Here is a 12,303-nt window from a genome sequence, read left to right as displayed (position 1 = left end):
CCTGCCTATGCAGGGGGTCGGACTCGATGATCTATTGAGGTCCCTTCCGACCCTAGCATCTATGAATCTATCCTGCTGCAGAGTTTTTGACTCTGCAGCAGCACACGCGCAGATGCTACCTGGGCTGGCTGAGGCATGAGGTTGCTTCAGTGCAGGGGCTGCCTGCCAACTAGCCCCGCTCTGGAGCACCTTTGTGCCCCAGCCAGTCTCCTCCACAGCACGCTGAGCTGGAGAAAGCTGCCCTGGGTTGGCAGGCTGACCCTTGGGGCCCCTTGCCAGCCAGGGCTGCTCAACATGCTGTGGTCCCAAGCACATGGGCAAACAACACTCCTAGAGCAATAAGCTCCGGAGTTATTTTATTTCACATCAATATTCATGTGTAGATGTGCCCACTGTGCATTAAACTTAGCCAAGTATCGGAGATCCTCAGATGCCAGGCTCTGTAGGAGGGCAGAACAGTATGTTATAGCCTCATCACCAGTGATGCATTTAGCATTTTGAAAAAAAAAAATTATTATATATGCTACTTCCTCAAATCAGCGCCAGAGGGCAGTATTGCCACCGCATCCAGCTTTGCAGTTTCTAAGGAGCCTCCAAAATCCCAACTTCAATGCAAAGTTTGCAAAAGTTACTCACGTGCTCCTCAGCCCCCAGTGCCGGGGACCTGCAGGTTCATTTCAGGGGGTTGCTTCTGAAATTCTGTGCAAATACACTGCATATCTAGAGCGCTTTGTGTGGGCAGAGACAAACCATTGGCATCTGGTTTGTTGAACCAAAACAGCCACTACAGCAAATTGTGCACTTAGATTTGAAAGCAAGAATGAGCAGCAGCTGTAGCTGTGCGCCAGGCCAGGAGGAGGAACAGCAGCCGGTGGCACGGGGCAGTGACTGAACAACTCCAGAATGTTTTGCCACCATTGCCACTTTCTTCCCAAGAACTGGAGCGGCACCACTACAGCCAGCTGCCACCTTGGCTCTGCAGCTTTTGTTTCAGCTGGGGCTCGGTTGAAACTTAAACCCAGCTGGAGGACAATGGCATGCCTGTTTGTGCATGTGCTGAAAAGGGACCCATCCTCTCAGCCTATTCAGCAGTGGGGCTGAAGATGGGAGGTGATGAACAGGCCTGAGACCGGCTTGCTTCCGTGGAGAAAGTAGATGGCCAAGGACAAGCCCCACTGCTGGGGTTTAGGGAAGGTACACAGGAAATCAGGAACAAATCCATCCCTGGGACAAGGACACCTGGAAACCCCGTTCACTGACACATTCACACAAAGGCATTGAAGGAGACTTGGAAAGGTTTTTGCTGCCTTGAAATACCCAGCGGGTTAAGGGACAATGTTTCTACAGGCCCAGGGGTGGCCAGTTACATGGGCTGTGCCCCCAGGGAACAGGCAAGGGGAGCGAAGGAAAGGACCTGCATACCCATTGCACTGAAAGACAAGAACGGGACTAAGCTTAGTTGGTGGCCATGAAATGCGGGAAAAGAAAAGAGACATTAGCAGGGCTGGGAAGGTGCCAGCAGACCCATCCCACTGCACTCAGCAGCCAAGCTGGGGCCCAGCAGCCATTTGTTAGAGCAGGGCTTTCATAGCCCTGTCAGGAGGGCACAAGGAGCCGTGGGAGGCTGGTACTGAGGGCTCATACCGCAGTAGAAGTGCCTCCCCTTCCCCTCACCCACTCTCACATTCCCCTGCCAGCCCCTGGGATGCCAAGGGAAGAGGAAACGGCAGCACAAGGCAGGGACGAAACGAGGTGGGATTCTGGACACAGCCCAAGGAGTGAGAAGAGGAGTGCCTTATTCAGGGAGGGGAAACCCTGCTCTCCCCCAGCCCCAGAAATACCCAGGAGGAGGGAGAAAATGGAAAGGAGCTCTGATGCCAAGAGCCATTCACACAGAGGAGCTGGGGGAGAGGTGGAGATGCAGCACTAACCCTTTAGCCCCCAAAACAGTTTGGGTTGAAAGCAGCTGGAGGCAGGAGCCGGCAAGGAAATGGCTAGTTCCTTGGCAACGCCGTCCGTATCTTGCACATACAGGAGCCACGGCAAGGGAGCCCGCTTCATGCTCGGCCTGCTTGGGCTCTGGGAAGGCAGCCCATAGCAAGGATGGGCTGCTCAGAGTCCCGCACATGCAGGTATGCTGCATGCTTTAACCCTGCCATGACCACGTGGGAGCAGACCTCTCCCAACACAGCAAGCATCTCTGCCATGCCTGTCCAGCAGCGCGAGGGAACATCAGACCAAGAATGGCCCTCCTCCTGGAGCCAGCCACGGTCAGCTTGGGAAGGTGGCTTGAACAGAGCAGGGACCTCAAAGCCAGAATACTTCAGCCTCGTGCCCCATCCTCCAAGCACCCCGTGGAGTGGGCCCTAGCCCCAAATGGGTACCAGCTCCCTTTGTGAAGTGCCCTCCAGGGTCTTGTCCCCGTTCCAGCCCATCCAAGGCAGCCAGGTTCTCGCTCCAACTTTGCCTCTCCCTCCCCACTCTCCCAGGCAGAGCAGCTGGTGTCTGCACCAGGCTCGATGCCCGAAGCTCAGCTCCCAGCGACCCATGCATCCTCCCTCACCCCGCTGCACACTCACAGTTTGAGGACGGCGGACCGCTTGCCCAGCATCACGTTGACGAAGTCCTGGTAGGAGATGGTTTCGCTCACCCCGCCCGTCACTTCTGAGATCATCTTCTTCAGCTCCAAGTGCGTCTTTGGCGCCCCCAGCTTCTCCATCATCCTTTTGACCGACATCAGGTCTGAAAGAGGGAGAGCCAGAGGGTCAGTGCTGTGGGGAAGAGGGGCAGCAGTGCTCAACGGGGGTCAACCCCTGGGAGACAGGGCCTTTCTGGACAAGCTGGCACCATCCAAGGGCCACACTAGGGAGAGCTAAGCATGCTACACCCCAGAAAGGAGGTCTTGTGCTAATGAGCAATAAGCCTGCCAGACATGGAGCACCTGAGGTGCACCCCCAACACCACACTGAGGGCTCTCCTGACAGCCTCCTGGGGTGCAGCACACATGGAGTGGGAGCCCATTAACCCTAACTGCTACTCCTGGCAATCAACAGCATGGTCGTTAGGAGCTAGACAAAGAGGCCATGGATGCTCACTCCTGTCCTAGCCCTCAGGCACTGTTCTGAAAGACAAGAGTGGTATAATTGGCCTAGGTAGAGGAGGAAGAGGATCTCCTGGCAAATACAATGTAAGCCGCTGCAGAGTGGAAGCAGGCACACTGTACATGCCATTACACAGACTGTGCCATGCCGGAGTCCGTCAGGCAGCTCAGGCTGGGCATCTGAGAATTAGGACAATTAGTTATGCGGGGGAAAGGGGCAGGGGGAGAGACTGGCCCATGCAGAAACCCCACTTGGGCAGTGCAGGTGATGAAGGCACTGTTGCAGCCCCCTCTTCCTGGGCTGCAGCTTGTGCTGTATCCTGGATGCACAGCAGGGGACCAGCCGCCCCCCAAGAGCCTATTTCCAACTCCGTTGGGGCTTGCTGCCTCACAGAAGAGAAACCGTGATGGCCGTGCTTCCTTGTCTCCAGCCGTGAAATCTAATATCAGGATATGCCTCTGCCTCATGAATGTGATGGCAAAGGGAGCCATGGGCCTAGGGACATGGGAACCCAGAGCAGTTGGTTCTGTATGGTCAAATTTAAGCATCGGGTTTGAGATCCGGGGATGAAGAGTGTCACAGACATGCTCAATGTTGGTTCCTGGAGCAAAGGGCAACAGGACCTCTTAGAAAAGCTTCCCCCTGTCTAGCTAGTCCAGTGCTGCCAAACATCACAGTGTAGGAAAGGGGTGGGGACGGGGAAAAGCAGCACCAATGGTTTAGAGGCCAAACAAGAAGCAAACAGGCCCCTTGGAGCCAGCCCTGAACCCCTCCTGCATTGGCAGGGCCTGAGGTCATTTCCTTAGGATTGTTCAAGTGAGAACAATGAGCCGCAGCCTCCTTCCCTCCCCGTAAACAGCAGCAGGGTTCAAAGCCAGGTCCCCTTCTCCAGCCTCCCAAGTACGTGTTGGGTCAGACGACAGGGGCCGGGAGGCTCTGGCTCGCAGGAGATACAGGACGACCACCCCTCTGCCTTGGCGGGGCTGGCTACCCAAAGCAAAGCGCAGCACACCAACACTGGAGCGTGGGGAAGCCTGGATCCCGACCCTGTGGGCCAGCCTCTTCTCTTTTTGTGGGAAGACTAGTTGTGAGGCTACCACTCAGTAAAAGCCATGACACCTGTACCAGAACTGGGTCATATCCTTCCTCACAAAGCCCGAAGCCACCTACTACCAACAGAACTGGGGACCAATTCATCCTCTGATCTTCTCCTTCCAGGTCATTCTGCCCCTCAGAAGGGAGCCCTGTCCTACTACCCAATGCACCAGCTTGGATTTTCAATAACCATCAGAAAGCCTTGGTGTTTTGTACAGCTTTGTACCCTGAGGCTGCAGGTTAATCTGAGCAGCAAACTTGGCTTCTGGCTCTTCTCAATACTGCTGGGCAGGAGAGGGCCTTTGGGAGAAAGAGGGGCAAGGGGGGAAAGAGCAGATCCCAGAACAGAGAGGAAGAGCAGGAGTGAAGCAGAGACCCAGGAGAAAGAGAAATGAAGCTTGAAACCAAGATCTTAAGAGATGTCTAGAGTTTGAAGCAGCAAAGACACAAAAGACAGACAGTGGATGTGCAGGGACAGCATGCTCTAGGGCCAAAAAGCAGAGGAAAGGCTCTCTAACATTGTGCCAGAGACCAGGACTGGGAGCCACAACTGAGAAGGGAACCTGAAGAGCCCAGGTAAGGGATTTTCAGTCCTAGTCAGCCCCAGATGGCTGCCCCCTTCTAGCCTACCAACAGAGTGTCCCTCCAGGAGTCACTCACCAATCTCGCCTTGGTTATTCAGGTCAAACTCCATGTACTTCTCTGGAAGAGAGACACACAGAAGCAAGTTAGCAGGTCACAGCAGCTTCAAGAGAACAGCTACTAGGATGCTCACAGGGATGGAGAAAGCTTGGCTTGCTTAGCCTCGTAGGACGGCGCTGCCCTGGGGGGAACAGCAGGAAGGGGAAAGAGGGCAATACTGAGATCAGCTGGACAGGACAAAGTGCTACCATGGAGCTGCAATGGGGGATGCTGCTTCATGGCTGGGCACAGGGACCAGATCACCAAGAGGATATGCCAAAGAGTGTATATAAGTCGGGCTGTAACAAGGCACTTGCCCATCTAGTCCGATCCCACACACCTCCTTTGAAGGGAACAACACAGATGTCTTCTCAGAAGACAAAACGCTTGGCCATGGGTGTCTGGCCAATTGCTGCACTCTGCCCATAGGGAAAAAGCGAGAGGTAGTATGGTCTGCTGGAAGGGGGGATGCTGGTTCTCCTCCTGGCTCAGACCTGGGTTTTGCATTTGGGTCAGGACCACCTCTCTCTTCTCTCAAGCTGCTGGCCATGCCCTCTATTGAAGCTGCAAGCTCCCTGGGGAAGGATTGCCTTAGCAAGTCTATGTCCAGCACCCAGCACCAGGGGCTATGACCTCAGTCGAGGCACTGAGCCCAAACAGGAGACATGCCCAGCACCACCGCCACCTGTAGCATTCACAGGCAGAGCTCTCAAGCCCTGGAAATGTCCAGCCTTTTAAAACAACCCAGCATCCATGAGCTCTCGCTGACTTGAGAAATCCCTTGCTGGGGTGCCCCTCTGTGTGGCAGACGCAGCACAGGGGAGGAGCAGATCAAGTTAGGGATATGTATGAGGACATGCAAAGGTTATGGGTAGGAGACCAACAGACGTAGGTAGACTGCCAATTACACAAGTAACAGGGCTGGGTTTTCCCTGTGTGCTAGTTCCAGTTTCTGAGGAGCTAGAATCCAGAATGGGCACTTCTCTATTGTACATCCTTCAGGAATTCAAAGGGATATGCAAGAGGGCATGCCATGAATAATTCATCACCTCTTTGAGGCTTAGTGGTCCTTAAAGGGATAGCACTCTCTCTTCGGAGGGCTATTCGCCCTAGTGCTTAGAGCGGACGCAGAGGGTTAGCAGCCAATACGCAGCTCCATTATTAGATCCTCAAATGGTTCCACACTAACATCATTTTGAAAGTAGAGCTTTGGCATGGACCTCCTAAAGCTTTCTCCATATTACTAGTGCAGTCACATCATTCGCCAGGCCAGAGACTATCCCGACAATCACGTAGGACACCATGGAGAACTGGGCAAGTGGTTCCTCAATTAAACCAGGACCCGGGGTCTCAAAGCGGCTCTGCAGCTACAAAAAGCCCCTTCAATGGGCCAAAAACCAATTAGGCCAAATGCCAGGTCAGAGGTGCCAATTAGTGCCCTAGCCTCCCATTCAGAGCTGAGAGGGTCACTTGGTGGGATGGCAGAAAGCTCATTAGTGCTAGTAGGAGCCACATACATGCCATACAGCCCAGGGAACCCAACCCCCTCATTAGCAATCAAATGCAAGCATGAACTGGGTGTACTAAAGGCTTGCCTTCCCCACGGTGTTCAAGGACCCTCTTAGGGCTTTATTTGGCTGCTCTGGTTTCCACAATCGCCTTTGGAAGCTGGGTTTGGTAATACAGGGAATGCAGGAGGTTATATCATTCAGGGCAGTTTTACTGGCCCACAAACTTGGAGATTCAAACAAAGCTGCCAGCTAACTAGTCACCAGTCACTTCAGTGATGCTTTCTAGCTAGGAACTGTTTCAACAGCAAGGCAAGACAGCGTGCCAGGACTGGCTGGGGAGCCAAGAAGAGGGAAGAAACCGCAGCCTCTCACATCTCTAAGGCATCAGGACAGTCCTGGCCTGGGCTGCAGCTGGAGTTGGGTATTAAACACCCCACAGATACTGTTTAGTACTCTACAGTGAGCTGGCTTTTGTGAATGTGCACTGTAGCCACACGTATCCAAGACGCTGTCCGGCCAAGTGCTAAGAGTATTTTGGAGAGAAAATGTTCTGGACACAAGAATCTGGACTCTCGGCCAGCATATTTCAACCTGCTGTGGCGTGCAGGATGGCATTGGCCTACCTGTTATCACACCTTGCCATTGCAAAGCAAAGCATGAGTCCCAGAACATCTGGGTCACTGCTGTGCTTCAACTTGCTCTGAACTCAAGTGCCATTTCTGGGGATCGTTGTCCTTCACCAACACGGACTCAACAGAACATTATGACCTGGAAAAAGCCCGATTCCTCTGCCCCTCAGCTCTGTGAAATGCCCAGAAGCCAAGGTGAGGGGCACTATAGTGAAGAGATCACTTCTCTTCCTCCATCCGTGTTATAAAGCATCAGGAACGGGCCTCCGGGAATTCCTTCTGCAGAACTGTTCCAGGATAATTGCTCTTCAGGACAACTCCTAGCGCCGCTAGCAACAGAGAGATAGCAGCCTGCTGCCCAAACCTAAGTAACCAAGGTTAAAGTGCTAGAGCCATGTTTCCTCCTTGATTCACGCTTTGATTCAACAAGCTGTTTGTCAGTCCCTGGCTGCAGCAGCTGTACCCCCAAGGCAACAGCTGGCCACTGGCATGCAGGCTCCGGGGGGGAAGGGAACACAGCAGCAGCTTCTGGGAGAGCCAGTAAAGGCTAAAGCAACTGGTCCCAGCTGCAGCATCAGGGCCACGCATCCCAGCCCCTGCATGCGTGTCACATGCTGTGTGCACACACTCTCCTTTCTCCTCGGATGCTGTTGAACAGGAGCGCAGAAAACAGAGGTGGCTTTATCCCACCGCTCTCCGAGTCGGAGCTCACACGACCGCATTCCCCTTTCATCCCATGCTGTGGAGATTCAATGAGGCGAAATCCTGCCCTTGTGCCTCCGGTGCACTTACACAAATGCTGGTTCTGCGTGCTCTGGTTTGGTGGGAGCGGGGTGGGGGCGAGAGGCACAATGGGCTGATTGTTGGCAGAGCCAGAGGAGGTGCTGGCAGTGCAAAGCGGGACACCAGCAAGGCAGGCGGGCGAGCCAGCCAGCCCGATGCAGGAGAGGGGGGCGGGGAAGATGCCGAAGGCTCTTGTTACAGGGGGCTCCAAAATGCAATGTTTGAAGGGTGCCCAGGTCAAAGGCAAAGTTATCCAGGGGTTCAGCAAAGACATGAGAAAACAGGCAGCCTGCAGGGAAGGGAGAGGGAGCCCCTGAGGACATCCGCATCCAGTTCCCTCAGAAAAAAAGTCCCAGTCAGCATCCTCAGGGCCCGTTTCAAAGCCGAAGGAAGAGGTGGAAGGAGCAGCCGGTGCCTGGAATGGAAGCAGGGTCAGGCAGCTGTCCCTGGGGCTGCAGTCAGCCAGGCTTTATTTGGTTAGAAGCTGGCGAGGGCTGGATGCCTAGGAGGAGCATGACACAGAGGGCACGATTTCCCGGAGCTCCCAAGGGCAGAGGCGGTGTTGGCTGATAAAGGCATAATGGGAACCGGAGGCCCAAGCCTGGCAGACACCCCCCCGCCCCAGGTCCCAGCCTTGTGCCTGCTTCTCTCTTCCTCCCCCCCAGCACTTCGCCGGGCCCAAATCAACCCCCCAGAGCTGCTGATAAGCCAGGAATGTGCTGATGAGGATTAACAAGGCACATCTCCTGCACCCGCCCCAGGCTGGCCAAGCAGAGGTGGGCTCTGGAGCAACGGAGCTGTGTGATTTGTGCACTAGGGAAAAACCGGGACAGTGGGGCTGACCCAAAGGTCTGGTAATTTAGGGGAGCTGGGATCCCAGCTGTGTGGCACAGACCCATTGATCCCAAAGTGAGAAACTTGCTGATGCTGTAGTGGAAGCCTCTGCACACCCTCTCCCAAGCACCTAACACGCAAAGCCCTGGGGAGGGTTTTGCACCCCTTCCCACAAAGGATACAGCCATCGCTAGCACTGAAGCTGCCTCGGGGACAGAAGACGGGGCTGTGGCTGCATGCCGACATACCTTCAGAGAAGCGCTATTGTTCCCTAGTCGTGTGGGAGGGAGGGAACGCTTGAGGGGGCGTCTGAAGTCTCATTGTGGGAAAACTAAGCGCCACAGAGGAGTTTTGTTTAGCGCTGAATGAGAGGAGGTTGCTTTTAATCTCGGCTCAGTCACTTATCTCTTCTGGTAGCAAGTTGCACAGTCTGGCTGGATCCAGCTGCTGGGAGAGAAGCTGTACTTGGCACAGGGAATACAGCTGCAAGGGGGGGAAAGTCTCACCTTTAAACACGGCAAGCTTCTCCTCCAGATCCTCTTCATCACTGAACTTTGGGTCGCACAGGAATTCCTGAGGGGGGTGGAGGACAAACAGTTCCCAAAGGTTAAGGCCCACGAGACAAAGCCCATCCAATCTCCAAGAAGGCAGAGAGGGGTGTGTGTGCATGCACGCGCCTCCACCAGACTGCCAAAAAGCCATGCTTGTTTTTTATTATCCCAGAGTCCTACACAGGGCCAACCTCCCACCCACCCTCCAAAAACACCCAGCAGCTAGGATCTCGATGTGAGCAGAAATGCTTCACAGGGGCTGGGGATTTCCTTCTGGCAACAACCTTCCCCTCGTGAACTGCAACAGGGCTAGTTCTGGGGGCAGGGGGTGCTGCACAGTGATATAGAAGATAATATTCTGCCAATAGCCCAGTGGAGTCTGGGAGGTAAATGCAAGGGGTCTCAAACCCTCATCTTGGTTCTGAAGTCTAGGAGACTTCGACATATACGCTCTGCATAGGGATGGCTTCGGTTCCCTTGCGACGGACACAGTGGTCTCCAAGCTTTTAAACTCCCAGATGCAGGATGGGGTGCAGATGGTGTGCTCTCCACGCTGAGAGTTCACACTACCACAGTTTGTGCCCACGCCAAGAGAAAGATTATGCATCAGATGCAGGAGACGGCTCCCTTCCCCCACTACCTCTCACAGTGTAGAGGCCCCATGTCCACCGTGCTCAGGCAGTACAGCCATCTCCAGCCCCCACTGCTAGCACAGGGCTGGATCCAAGCTGGACTGGTTTGTTGTTTTGTTGGGTTTTTTTGTTTCTGGATTTTTTCTCTGTGCCCAAGAAACCCAAGGCAAGGACAGAGCTGAACCCATGCAGCATTGCCCGTCACATGCCGCTGACAGCCCACGCCCTGCAGCTGCACACCACAGGGGTTTTCTTTCCCTTCCAGCCCCCTGCACCCATCCAGCTCTGAGGAACTCAAAGGAATCAGATGGCTTTGGTGCATCTTGGGCAGCAAACGCCACATTTTTCCCCGAAGAAGTCACTGACATCTGCTGTGCTCATGTTTTGCTAGTACCGGATAAGGGCCCTCCGAGGGATTCAGACCAGCAGCGGCTGCACGCGGCACGCACGTGTTGCAAACACAGGCTTGTCTCTGGGAGCAGTATGCCCAGGCGCTGCTACTGGGGGAAGAGCCTTTTTCCTCCCCAAGTACTGCAACACTGCCAGCTGCGTGAGCAGCAATCGAACAGGCACATGGGGTTTGGATATCTTGGGTGGCTCCACGTCTCAGCCCGCAGCACCGGGGGCGTCTGGTGCTGCAGATCATCTCTAGCCTGGAGATGTTATACATGTCCTAGACCCCTACAAATACAATCCTGCCCCATGTTGTGGCCAGGCTGGCTGGGGAAAGGGCCAAGGGAAAGCTAAGCACCTCCTAAAGGCCTCAACTGAGCTCCTGATCCCTTCCCCCTACTGCAGAGCAGCCCCTAGAGCCCTTCAGAATAACTGGCTTCCAGTTTTGTTTCCAAGCCCCCCCTCCTCACTGACCCTTCTTCTCCCTGCTGCTTATCTCCCCTGGAAACCCCCTGGGTGGCACCTCCCCAGTACATGGCTATTCAAATGCTCTAGTACCAGGGTGTCTAAACTATGGTACGCATACCTCTGGGGGTATGCAAGACATCTCTGGGGGGTACGCAAGAGAAATTGTTTAAAGGTGGACTTCATTTTCATTATAATAATTGGCATTTAAGGGGTTAAAATATAAAACGTGCTGGTAGGGGTACACAGGCAGCTGATAAATCCGGAAGAGGGTATGCAATAAGAAAAAAAGTTTGAAGCAGAATCTTTGCTCTAAGAGAGGCCTTCAAGTCACAGCGCTGGCTTCAGTATCCCTTAACCCCTTCTTTCCCCCTGTACAAGTTAGCTAGGGAAACTGAGGCAGGCGATACAACTGTAACGTGAACACAGTTCAGACAGAGACAGCATAGTAAAACCCATAGTCCATCCCCTCTCCGTCTAGAAAGGGCGACCAAATTGGACAGCTGCTTCAAGGGGAGCGATAGCAACGCCCGTGTTCAACGCACACTGCCTGATACCAATCGGTGTTTCCCGAGTATCTGTTTGCATTGCTGCAGGCTGGAGAAAGACTGGAATACCTGGTGCAAACAACACAGCAGCTCCCAGTGAGCCAAGGCAGCTCCACAGACCTTGATCATTATCTCTCCCCAAGGGTATCACTTTCCAGTCCAACACAATGGGCAAGCACTTTCCCAGTCCAACCAAACTGAGCACTGGAGCCCAGCAGTAGGGCTCCTGGGAGGCTGAAAGCCATTAACCTCGGGCAAAGCAGCCACGATGCTAAGCCTGAGATTCTCCTCTTATGCAGGGAACCAGGGGACTTCCAAGTCTGCCAGCGGTCATGCCCTTGGCTTTGCATCTCTCCAGAGGCTCCAGCAGCACAACAACTACATGCAGTAGCGGAGGGCAACGTACCACCCGGCGGTGATCTGATGGGCTTGTGGTATACAATGGCAGACCTGAAGTCTGCCAAGTGATCCTGTGCTGCGAGGCAGCTCAGGAGGGTTGTTACTGGCATAAACAACCCTGGCAGCTGTGACCTGCCTACAGTCACCCTCAAGGAGGGAGCAGACGAGCCAGAATGGAGTCAGAGACCTCAGGCTCCCACACTGAGCAGGAGCAGGGGGTGCAGGTTTCACCCAGTAAAGGTGACAGCCAGGAGGGACAACACATCCCTTCCTGCCCCAGCCCAGGGGGAACATGAACTGCATACAAGAGGAAGCACTGCTGGAAGGAGGGTTGGGTGGACGAGAGCTTTCCTCATGCAAGACAGGGACAGTGGAGGCATGTGCTGCAGCCTGTGACTCTCCTGGGCTGCTCCAGGACACTCACATGGCTCCATAACCAACCGTTCACAACATCCCAGAGGAATCCCAGCCCCGCTCCAGCGGGCAGCTCACTCCGACAGCCCTTGGCTGCAGCACTAGCTCTGGGGCACAGCTGCTTGTCTAGCATTCCTGGTCCACTCTCCAGTGGAGCTGCATGTGCATTCAGTCTATGCAGAGCTACCTATGGCCTGCAAGCCCCCTCTACCTCTAACACAACCTGAACAGAATCAGCCAACCCTCCCTCCACCCCAGCCCATTCAG

The 12,303-nt window shown here is 54.4% G+C and overlaps 1 protein-coding gene across 1 annotated transcript in view; it reads right to left on the bottom strand.

Moving 5' to 3' along the window:
• The window catches only part of AIF1L (allograft inflammatory factor 1 like), a 19,817-nt gene that overhangs the window by 4,282 nt on the left and 3,232 nt on the right, over nucleotides 1-12,303 (bottom strand). Inside the window, exons 2-4 of the mRNA XM_006024381.3 lie at nucleotides 9,141-9,207; nucleotides 4,857-4,898; nucleotides 2,580-2,742 (exon numbers count right to left, since the gene is read on the bottom strand). Of these exons, the coding sequence (XP_006024443.1) occupies nucleotides 2,580-2,742; nucleotides 4,857-4,890 (197 nt within the window). The 5' untranslated portion in view covers nucleotides 4,891-4,898; nucleotides 9,141-9,207. The remainder of the gene's footprint in view (nucleotides 1-2,579; nucleotides 2,743-4,856; nucleotides 4,899-9,140; nucleotides 9,208-12,303) is intronic.

This window comes from Alligator sinensis, unplaced genomic scaffold, assembly GCF_000455745.1.
Source record: "Alligator sinensis unplaced genomic scaffold, ASM45574v1 scaffold388_2, whole genome shotgun sequence".
Taxonomy (NCBI): Eukaryota; Metazoa; Chordata; order Crocodylia; family Alligatoridae; genus Alligator; species Alligator sinensis.
The sequence above is the reverse complement of the archived record's forward strand: the minus strand, read 5'-3'. Positions and strand labels throughout refer to the sequence as shown.